Here is an 11,104-nt window from a genome sequence, read left to right on the forward strand (position 1 = left end):
TTATCTTATGTTACATGAATAATTTGAGAATAATAGCCATAAATACAGAAGAATAATTACAAAAAAATTAAGAATTTGGGAATAGAATAATAGGAAATTTTTTGGGAATAATCCCCTCAGGCCTAGCCTAAGGTTAATAAGTTATTAATAGTTAAATAGTTAATTAATAACAGACTCAAGTACCCGCGCATCGTGAAACTGACAAACTAAAGATAAGGAAAGGACTGATGGATGTTGCTAACAGAACTCAAAACAGGCAGCCACTGGTGAAGGATGATTTAGGAGAAAGAGTCCAAAAGCTATTCCAAGACTTTTTAGAATCGTACGAATCAAGAAACTTGACCAATGATAATTATAATTCCACCCCACCCACCCCTCTAGGTGCACTGAGAATGGTGAGTTGAAGTACCTCCCGGCTGCGTCTGAGCTCCAAAGAATGGAGAAATGCACTTTAACTGTTAGTTTCCAGGACCTGGAGGAGTACTCCACTCGTCTAGCAGGTGTAATACAAGAGCATTACTACAGGTAAAGGTCTGGATTCCATTTTGAAAGGATGACTGCCATCCATAGTTTAAGTGCTAATTTTAATGAATTAGTGTGTGGTCATTCAATTAAGTGACATATTACATTAAAAGGAGATCATGTACAGTACATAATGGTTCCTTTTATTTTGACAAATATAACGATATGTTTTTAGAGTATTTCCGTATCTGTGTCGTGCAGTTGAGAATTTTGCTCGTGACCATGTGAAGGAGAATGTTAATATCAACGATATTGACTGCTACGTTTCTTTTGTTGATGTACACACACGCCACAAGTAAACAATTAATTAATTATTATTATTTATTTATTTATTATTATTATTATTAATTACTAGGGTACGTGAATTATCCACGTCTAAAGTTGGGACCCTCTTGAGGATCAGTGGTCAGGTGGTGAGGACACACCCAGTTCATCCTGAGCTAGTGTCTGGTACTTTTATGTGTCTGGAGTGCCAGACAACCATCACTGGGATTGAACAACAGTTCAAGTATTCACAGGTGGGTGTGGTTAACACCCACACACCTGACACACCTCTTTTCCCTCCTTTAGCCGACTGCTTGCCGTAACCCAAACTGTACCAACAGGAAGAGGTTCTTGTTGGACATGACGACCTCAAAGTTTGTTGATTTTCAGAAAGTTAGAATACAAGAAACCCAGCAAGAACTGCCGAGGGGCAGCATTCCAAGAAGGTACTACGAGTTACACCTACCACAAGCTACACCTACCACATGTGTACAGTGTACATGGTCTTTTGCTTGATTTTTGAGTATATGATAGTAACTATAGCAACAAAGATGGCAGCAAAAAACGAACAATAATTAATAATAATTATTATTTTAATAGTTTGGAGATAATATTAAGAGCAGATGCTGTGGAGTCGGCTCAAGCTGGGGATAAGTGTGATTTCATTGGTACCCTCATCGTGGTACCCGACGTATCACAGATAAGAACCAATGCGTCCATAGAGACCTCAAGGATCAAGCAGCAAGATGGAGGGAACAGGGGGTTTGATAACGACGGGGTGAGGGGGCTAAAAATGTTAGGGGTTCGAGATTTAACATATCGGCTGGCGTTCCTGGCTTGTTCTGTAATCCCAAATGATAAGGTAGTCTATATCACATACCCTCGTGTAATGTTCTTGTGTTCTTGTAGTTTGGCGGTTTAAATGTCCCAAATGAATGCGTGACAGCTGAAGAGATAAGGTCCCACATGACAATGAGTGAATGGGAGAGGCTATACAGCATGAGTCAGGATAAGAACTTGTATCAGAATCTCATCTCTTCTCTCTTTCCGACAATACACGGGAACGATGAGGTGAAGAGAGGAGTCTTGCTGATGCTGTTTGGTGGAGTACCTAAGGTTACCACAGAGAGGACTCATCTCCGTGGCGATATAAACGTGTGTATTGTTGGAGATCCTAGCACAGCAAAGAGTCAAATACTAAAGTAATGATAATAATTATGGTTTTAGATTGACTACTGTCATTATGTTCCCTGATACATATACATGTACTTATGTTGTGTAGAAAGTTTGAGCTGATTCCGATCAAGTTTGGATTTTTTACGAATTTTTAAAGTTGCTCCAAAATCGGCCAAAGTTCCTGTACTATAGTACATGGTCTCGGGCCAAATTTTGCCAAAAATGAAAAGGAGAGAATTCTTCATTTTTATAACTTTATCTGATACATATACATGTACTGATGTTGTGTAGCAAGTTTGAGCTGATTCCAATCAAGTTTGGATTTTTTACGAATTTTTAAAGTTGCTCCAAAATTGGGTCAAAGTCCCTGTACTATAGTACATGGTCTCGGGCCAAATTTTGTCAAAAATGAAAAGGAGAGAATTCTCCATTTTTATAACTTTATCTGATACATATACATGTACTTATGTTGTGTAGAAAGTTTGAGCTGATTCCGATCAAGTTTGGATTTTTTACGAATTTTTAAAATTGCTCCAAAATCGGGCCAAAGTCCCTGTACTATAACATGGTCTGGGGCTAAATTTTGTCAAAAATGAAAAGGAGAGAATTCTTTATTTTTATAACTTTATCTGATACATATACATGTACTTATGTTGTGTAGAAAGTTTGAGCTTATTCTGATCAGGTTTGGATTTTTTACGAATTTTTAAAATTGCTCCAAAATCGGGCCAAAGTCCCTGTACTATAGTACATGGTCTCGGGCCAAATTTTACCAAAAATGAAAAGGAGAGAATTCTTCATTTTTATAACTTTATCTGATACATATACATGTTCTTATGTTGTGTAGCAAGTTTGAGCTGATTCTGATCAAGTTTGGATTTTTTATGAATTTTTAAGTTGCTCCAAAATTGGGCCAAAGTCCCTGTACTATAGTACATGGTCTCGGGCCAAATTTTGCCAAAAATGAAAAGAAGAGAATTCTCAATTTTTATAACTTTATCTGATGCATATACATGTACAAGTTGCTATATAATTGAGCCATTATAATATTTGTCTTTACTCTTTATAAATTTATAATGGCTCCTTCCCTTTCCTTTAGGATGGTAGAAGAGTTCACTCCTCGTGCTGTCTACACTAGCGGGAAGGCCTCCAGTGCAGCTGGACTCACTGCAGCTGTAGTGCGGGATGAAGAGTCAGGAGAATTTGTAATAGAAGCAGGCGCATTGATGCTAGCAGACAATGTAAGAATGAGGCCATTGTTAGATCTAGAATCTACCAGCACTTGACATGTGCAGTAATCATGTTTCGTTAGGGTATTTGCTGTATCGATGAGTTTGATAAGATGGACCCACGGGACCAGGTGGCTATACACGAGGCAATGGAGCAACAAACAATATCCATCACTAAGGCTGGAGTGAAGGCCAGTCTTAACGCCAGGGCCAGCATATTAGCAGCTGCTAATCCAATAGGAGGAAGATATGAGAGAAGCAAACCTCTCCAAGTATTATTATTATTATTATTATTATTATTTTATTTCTAATGGACAATTTTTTTCTTTTTAGCACAACATTAATCTCAGTGCTCCCATCATGTCACGATTTGACCTCTTCTTCATATTAGTCGATGAAACTAACGAGGTAATTAATTAATTAATTGATCAATTAATAATTCATTAATTGATTCATTAATTGATCAATTAATAATCCATTAATTGATTAATTAATTGATCAATTAATAATCCATTAATTATTATTATTAGGTTACAGATTATGCCATTGCCAGACGTATTGTTGATCTTCATTGTAAGAAAGATGACTCAGTGGACAGGGTCTATACACTAGTGAGCTGATGGTCACGTGACTATCACATGATATGATATCTACTGTTTGCTTGTGTTTAGGATGAGATTCAACGCTACCTGCTATTTGCAAGACAATTTAAACCAAAGGTATTATTATTATTATTATTATTATTATTTTATTATTATTATTATTATTTACAGATTTCCCCTGAGAGTAAGGAGTTCATTGTTGAGCAGTACAAAAGACTAAGACTGAGGGATACATCAGGTAATGAATCAGTCACTAATTAGCAGGGGCTACCCCACCCTCACTCCTGCAGGTGGCACAAAGTCCTCATGGCGTATAACAGTCCGACAGCTGGAAAGTATGATCAGACTTTCCGAGGCCATGGCCCGCATACACTGCTCTGATGTGGTACTCACGAAACATGTCCAAGAAGCATTCCGGCTCCTTAACAAGTCGATAATAAGAGTCGAGACACCAGAGATTGACTTCGGAGCAGATGAACCTCAACTTGTAGAGGGAGAGGAGGAGGAAGAAAGGGGCGTGGCTCAGGAAGGATCCACTGGTCTTGCTGATGATGGTATCAACTCTGGTAATATCCCCCAGGGGGGTGACGAGGATAAACTGGTCAAACCAGTTGGACGGAAGATAAGAGTCACTTACGAGCAGTATCGGAGCATTGCTAACATGCTGATACTCCACCTGCGGAGGATGGAGGAAGCTTCGGAAGAGGATCAGGGGGACAAGGGTGTACACAGGAGTACACTGGTCAACTGGTACCTTGGAACAATGGAAGAGAATATTGAGGATGAACACGAACTGGCCGAAACCAAACTACTGGTGGACATGGTCATTGATAGGCTAGTTAAACATGTAAGGAGAGACTCCACTAAACACTGAGTGCCTTAGTATAGCTAGTGATTAATGATCCTGTATATTGGTGTACAGCCTAAGTTACTCTTTACACAGTAATTCTTTACCATGTTGTATAACCAAACAATATACACTAATAACTCGTTGTATTGTGTTTCTATTTCTATTTGTGTAGGATCGGGTGCTGTTGGAGCTGAGAGATGACAAAGAAGGTGATGGGAGTATGGAGGTTGAAAGAGAAGGAGCAAGCAAAGAGGAACAGGATCCATACCTCATGGTTCATCCTAACTATGTAGTCGAATCATGAGCTGTTGATAATCTGCAAGAACACATTATATGATAGTCTTTTAAAATTAAATATTAATTGTAAAAACCAAAAAACCATTGTCCATCCTTTGAAACCTAGACACTAGCGATAAAACTCAGTATTACAAGCACATGATCACTTTCTAATTTAAATGAACTACATAACTACTGCTAATAAACACTATTGATACTAACTAAAGATCAGCATTATAACATAAGATATGCACACACACAGAGTTTATATTATAAGTTATCCAGAGTCTTCTTCACCAGACAGTATGGCTTCAAAGGAAAATGGAGCAAACTTGTAACCAGCACCCGCATAGAACTTGCTCTGAAACTCGACCCTAACAGAATATAATATTAAAAGTATAAACGAGAAAGTATTTCTTACCAGTGAAGACGAAGGCCATGAAGGAAAGCTGACAGTCCTTCCATTACAAGCAAGATACCAACGGTCAATACTAAAATATACAAAAAACATCAACTCTTCTAACAATGGAGGTGTGGTTTTGAAAGCATGGGCTATAAGGGTGCTTTTCATGATTTTTGAATGGCTGAAACTCATTAAATTGAAGTCAAAAACTTTCTACATAGCATAAAGAGATATTTCGGATTCAATTTCATCACAATCCCAATCCTCACCTGCCCAACCGGCAAAAAGTGGCACTAGGACAATTCCATCAAGAATGAAGAAACCAGTGATACCTCTCAGACCAATCTGTAACACCATGGTCCACAACACTTCAGATAACTCTAATAATAATAATAATAATAATAATAACTTATTTAAAATAAATCTGGACATTACCAGCGTGAGCGAGACTCAGAGCCCACAGTCGTAGGTACGAAGCAGTGTTTGAGATGGTACCAAGGCAATACTCAATGGTGTGTATAGCCTGATGGACAAACAGCTCTGAGGTCTCCGTCTAAATAAATCAATTAGTTAGTTAATAAACAACAGTGGGTGTGTCTTTACATGCTCCTCCCCCTCGTCTCCTGATTGCTTGTTTGGCTGATCGTCGTCATCATGATGCTTAACCATATCAGTATCAGTATCACCTGTCTCAGAATCAGAACCAGTTTCAATATGACGAGAATAGTTCTACAATAATAATAATAACAATAATAATAACAATAATAATAATAGTAATAATTATTAATAGGCTATAGCTGTCATCAGTAGGAACAATTGATGTTACTATCAGTGACTGTTGGGTCTCAATCAAACCCCATGAGTCATCACATGACAGACGGTCACATGACCAGAGGGGGAGGTCCTTACATTCTTGAGTGCTCTCTTTTGCTTTATCATCTTGTAAATCGGTTTAGTTAGCAACATCCACGGGACACAGGCTACGGCTACAATCACCAGAATTATTTGGAAAAATTTCTAAAAAAAGAAATAAATAAAATCATTTGAAATACAATGTTTACTAGGATAACTTTACCTGACCATTGGCAGCTTCAACACTAGAACTAAAGACTGAGTACTGGTTATCCGAGAGACAAGGATCATTAGCTGTTACATCAGTACAGTCATCTTTAACTACAGGAGACTGCCCAAACTGGAGGAACATGTTAATGAGCGTGATGAGAAGGCTAGGAGCCTGTGGGTAGGAGGAGGAGAATAGAAATGAATAAACATTAATAATGATCAGGATATACACACATAGATGGACATAGAGTGTGTATCAGTTATTATTATTATTATTGTCTTTCATTTAGCATCAGAAGAGACATGAGATTATAATAATAATATTCATCACACACACACCAGCCATTAATGATACACTGTACATGATACATTATGACTCACAGTAAATATTGGAGAGTAGGCTACTATCCATTTAATGAACATCAGAACCACCAGCCAACCAAAGATACAGAGCAGGAACAACATCTGAGGTATAAATTCACTAAATATACTGATGTAATCTTTAAAATGCCTAAATAAATAAATAAATAAATAAATAAATAAATAAATTGATGATATTAATGCTTACACGTAGTTGAATATCCCTAGAATGACACCAAATGTCATCTGGAAGACTCCAAGAGTAATGGACATCTTCATCTTGTAAGAGTTAGTGAAGAGCAACTTATTCTCTGCCACCTGCCAAATCTGCAAGAGAGAGAGAGAGAGAGAGAGAGAGAGAGAGAGAGAGAGAGAGAGAATGATTAAATAAATAAAAAATTATTTATAAATTAATTAAATAAAAATGGACAAGTAGGAGGGGCTCAGGGTTGGGTAACTATGGTAACATCAAGATTCATCAGGAGAACGGAAATCTACGAACAAACATCACTGCCCACTCAATTAATTAATATGATCATGTGACTCCATGTCAAGTGACTTACTGGATCAAGCCCGATAGGGTAGGGGTCCTGGAATATTTGGGCCTCAGGGGGCACAGTTGTAACGCCTGTGGCTTCATTGTCATATACTCTAGTACTGGTTAATAAATAATTATAAATAATTAAATAAATAAAATAAATATACTTACCAGTCCGTTGAGAAACAGCAAGGGTCCCTTTAAAACAAAAGAGAGAATATCAAATTGATTAGTCTCTAATGAGAGGGTCTTACCCGTTGCTAACGTAGGAAAGGTTCCAGTGAGACCCAAAAAGGTTGACAGACTTTGAGAAGATATCATTATAAATGGTACCAGTGTATATGGAGAAAAGACCCATCAGCAGTATAATGTAGCGGCCATGGAAGATTGTACCAAACATCTACAATGGAAGGAAGAGAGAAGTTGCTGTTTTATAAGTTGATGTGTTACTCACTTCTCCAACAGATTTCTCAAGCTTCTTCTCAAAGATAACAAGAGACAGAGCGAACAGGGCCATTATAAGACCGTGACCGGCATCACCAAACATGACAGCAAACAAGAAAGGAAAGGTGATGATAGTGTACAAAGCTAAAGGAAAGACATAAAGACATGAAGCTCCACCTCCTCCTCTCTCTCTCACCTGGGTTAACCTCTTGGTATGAAGCTATTCCGTAAGCGTCAACAATATTTTGAAAACCTTTCGTAAACTTATTAGTCTTGAAATAAGTGGGCGGAGAGTCTCTGGTGTGCATCCTGTTCAGAATAGAAGGGACAGTCGACCCACTCCGCTCCTATAACAAGAGGATAGGTCATGCGATAGTCATGTGACCAGCTCTTACTGTTCCTCTCATTAAAGCTCCCTGTATTTGATCAAGATCTTCAACTGGACACCAACACTCAGCAACAAGACAATGCTGGGCCATGTCAAGGTTGAACATGTTCATTGTATGGTAAATGGCCTTCACTTTAGTCACCTACTCAATGAAGAGAAGTGATTAAAAAAAACAATTGGATTAGTAGATCGATACCTTTTGCTGCCAAATGTCAATTTCTTGAGCAATCTCCTGGAGCTGTGTCCGGCTGTGCTCCTGTGTTGTGTTAAGGACGGTATCAAGATCAATCAGCCTGTTATTAACGGCAGTGGCCATATCCTGTCTCTCAGGGGCAGTCTCAGGACACTGGTAGAGAGTGGCCCGGAACCTGTAGAGGAGGTATGAAGTGAAATAAAATAATAAAAGTATCTATATGTATGTCTTACCCTTCACATATTTTTCTCACTCTTGTCCTCAATGCATCTCCTTGAAAGAAGAGAACAAACACCACCTTGTAGACCAATGTGCCCTTTATTATAATGGATGGAGAGAGGGGGGAGGGGTATCATAAATTTTAAAAGATCGGAGAATAAAGAGTTAGTCTCTCACAGTTGTTGGGTCTTCAAGAGGAACTTCAATTGCAGCTTGTCTCATGTAGACGTTCCCCCGACATGCCCTCCAGAGAACACGCTCAAATGAAGCCAATCTCTCCTGGGCAATGACACCTGCAACAAACCTAAAACACACAATTAAAAGAATGAACGTAATATATTCTAATTAAAAGAATATGAACGTAATATATTCTAATTAAAAGAATATGAACGTAATATATTCTAATTACATGAATTTAGTTTGGGATCCCTGGGTAGCTGGGTCAGGCCCCTCGTCAAGAAGACCTGTAGGAGACGAAGCTAATAGAGAAATTATAAAGAATATATCACACGGTACGGCTACTGGTTAATTAAAAGCACTAGTTAATTAAATAATAGTAAACTATTTATCCTTTAATTTATTAAGCAGCGAATTTTTAACCTCTCTCTTCAGCTCCAACTTCAAATCCAGTGGGTGGGGCCCTCAAGTTACTGTATTGCTCCGCCTACAAGTGGGTGTGGCTATAAAGGAACTAATTAGAAAGCAAGCGCTCACTTCTTGAAAGAATATTTGAGCTTTCACTAGAATCTGCTGCAACTCAATCAGGTCAAGACGATTCCGTTTCAGAGTCTCCTTGTTCGTATTGATCTCCTTAACCTCTGCCTCAAGGACTTCAAACTTACTCTGGGAGAGAAAGAGGAGGCCATATTTAAAATCCATTTCTTCCTTTCTCTTACTTCCAAATCAATGAGTTCCTGAGGATCAGGTGCTCCAATGTTACCAGCTGGTCTTGGCTCAATGTTTGCCTTTTCCAATTCATTAGTCAAAAATTCTAAAAAAGATGTATTTAAAAATAATTGGCAAGTTCCATAAATATTCATTAATAGTTAGATAACCATTAATAATTAATAACTAGTACAATCCATATCTATTCACACTAATACGCAATACAAAGCTGATAACAAAATGAGTCCATTGATCAATACAATGCTCAAAAACTGGTAAGACTTGTTCAAAGAACTGGTTTAGCAACTTCAGTATAATGGTCAAACCAATACTACACCCAAAGTGCTATGTCAGAATATTTAAAACTCACTTAGTTTCCTGTCCATTTCATCACAGCGACGAACTTCATTCACAAACTTCCGCTGAAAAGCACTGACATCGGGATTGAGCTAAAGGGGTTATTATGAAATAGTGAACTTAACAAATCCACATTAGCTTACATCTCTAAATTGTACTTTCCCTATCTCTCCCAGTTCCCTGACGCAGGAATAAGCTGAATCAGATTGGAGGAACAACTGGGCCAGGGTCATCTCCTCAGAGCGAAATAAAGAGTAGGCCATTTTAAATTCCGCCTCTCACCTGCAAAAGAGATCAAAAGTGGCGGATAAGATACAATGCTACTTACCAAAGAGTTTTAATACAGAAAAGTTGTCAATAAGTAGCTTTAAATCCTTCTCTTCTCCTTCCTTGCAAACACACAGCAAAGCAAAATGGAGATATATACCGTAATCATGTGACCAATGTGTTCTAATAAAACAACCTCCCCTTCAATTTACTTTTTGATCACGTGAGTGCAGAAATACAACTCACGTGATCCTTAGAGATGGGAATTGGGCCGGTGCGCATGCGCAACATACAGACCACGTGAGTTCTCGTGTATCAAGTATTAACAATGGAACCTTACTGTAAAAGACTTAAATTTGATCTTTCTCTCTTTGATGACAAGTCTGATGGTAATTTTGACGACTCAGAATCTCCTATCATTACTATCAGTCGATCTGCTGCACATCAGTTTCTTTTGCTAGATGATTATGAAGATGAGGAATATACTAACCCGTTTGATTCCCTGCCAAATGAGATAATACAAGAGATATTCATGATACTGCCACTCAGAGATAAGATGTGTCTTAGATTAGTCAATAGAAGGCTCTACATGATATGTTCTGATCCTTATTTGTGGAGAAACGTTGTCATTGATGATGCCTATCATAAGACAAATGCTCCATTCATCAAGTCGGCTTTACAAACATGTCGTCCACATGTACAGTCACTGAGTTTAAGGGGAGAGCTACTGTTCAGTGCATATCAGCGAATGATTGTTAGCTTTGATAACATTCATACTTTGAATCTATATGGGTTTCATATTTCTGCCAATGCTTTGGAGAAGATTTATTCAGCTTTACATTATTTGCAGTTCTTAAGCCTCACTTTTCCTTACAAGTTTCCTTCTTCTAGTGAAAAATATTTTGCAATTTTTGCTAAGTTAAAAAAAGTTGTACTGGTTTACAATCATTCTGAACAGGTACGATTTTTTGAGCTATGGTTGTTGAACAACTGCTTACCTCCAACATTTATCATCGTTTCAACTTATTACAAGACATATTGGTCCAGGAGAATACACCATCTTCCCAAT

The 11,104-nt window shown here is 38.0% G+C and overlaps 2 protein-coding genes across 3 annotated transcripts; one reads left to right on the forward strand and one right to left on the reverse strand.

Moving 5' to 3' along the window:
- Positions 1-162: 162 nt before the first annotated feature.
- LOC100638779 (zygotic DNA replication licensing factor mcm6-B-like) lies at positions 163-5,045 on the forward strand. The gene is made up of 15 exons (XM_019999911.1): positions 163-322; positions 382-525; positions 698-817; positions 878-1,040; positions 1,093-1,232; positions 1,387-1,648; positions 1,696-1,988; positions 3,062-3,203; positions 3,275-3,463; positions 3,525-3,599; positions 3,722-3,802; positions 3,863-3,910; positions 3,965-4,031; positions 4,084-4,640; positions 4,816-5,045. The coding sequence occupies exons 1-15, from the start codon at positions 228-230 to the stop codon at positions 4,945-4,947; spliced, it is 2,508 nt and encodes an 835-aa protein (XP_019855470.1). The 5' UTR covers positions 163-227; the 3' UTR covers positions 4,948-5,045.
- Positions 5,046-5,098: 53 nt separating this feature from the next.
- Positions 5,099-10,193, reverse strand: LOC100638908 (V-type proton ATPase 116 kDa subunit a-like). Of its 2 annotated transcripts, none has more exons than XM_019999910.1 (25): positions 10,097-10,193; positions 9,912-10,050; positions 9,782-9,860; positions 9,423-9,517; positions 9,241-9,369; positions 9,127-9,190; positions 8,936-8,990; positions 8,704-8,830; positions 8,541-8,623; positions 8,311-8,482; positions 8,122-8,256; positions 7,923-8,073; positions 7,737-7,870; positions 7,537-7,682; positions 7,454-7,480; positions 7,308-7,401; positions 6,953-7,071; positions 6,766-6,895; positions 6,398-6,556; positions 6,232-6,339; positions 5,926-6,051; positions 5,758-5,875; positions 5,592-5,702; positions 5,341-5,410; positions 5,099-5,293 (listed from the first exon to the last, which is right to left on the reverse strand). In XM_019999910.1, the coding sequence occupies exons 2-25, from the start codon at positions 10,029-10,031 to the stop codon at positions 5,197-5,199; spliced, it is 2,649 nt and encodes an 882-aa protein (XP_019855469.1). In that variant the 5' UTR covers positions 10,032-10,050; positions 10,097-10,193; the 3' UTR covers positions 5,099-5,196. The 2 variants fall into 2 exon arrangements, with proteins under 2 accessions (XP_019855469.1, XP_019855468.1); XM_019999909.1 differs by having other exon boundaries at positions 8,936-9,005.
- Positions 10,194-11,104: the final 911 nt, after the last annotated feature.

Source organism: Amphimedon queenslandica, unplaced genomic scaffold (assembly GCF_000090795.2).
Source record: "Amphimedon queenslandica unplaced genomic scaffold, v1.1 AMPQUscaffold_13228, whole genome shotgun sequence".
Lineage (NCBI taxonomy): Eukaryota > Metazoa > Porifera > Demospongiae > Haplosclerida > Niphatidae > Amphimedon > Amphimedon queenslandica.

Bases quoted from the DNA above. Each gene is read 5' to 3' on its own strand.
- LOC100638779 (XM_019999911.1), top strand. From the start codon at position 228: ATGGATGTTGCTAACAGAACTCAAAACAGGCAGCCACTGGTGAAGGAT. The intron at 1,233-1,386 runs GTACTACGAGTT...TTATTTTAATAG, and splicing joins AGGGGCAGCATTCCAAGAAG to TTTGGAGATAATATTAAGAG. The intron at 4,641-4,815 runs GTAAGGAGAGAC...CTATTTGTGTAG, and splicing joins TTGATAGGCTAGTTAAACAT to GATCGGGTGCTGTTGGAGCT.
- LOC100638908 (XM_019999909.1), bottom strand. From the start codon at position 10,031: ATGGCCTACTCTTTATTTCGCTCTGAGGAGATGACCCTGGCCCAGTTG. The intron at 8,831-8,935 runs GTAATTAGAATA...TGTGTGTTTTAG, and splicing joins GGATCCCAAACTAAATTCAT to GTTTGTTGCAGGTGTCATTG. The intron at 5,876-5,925 runs GTAAAGACACAC...TGATTTATTTAG, and splicing joins GAGACGAGGGGGAGGAGCAT to ACGGAGACCTCAGAGCTGTT.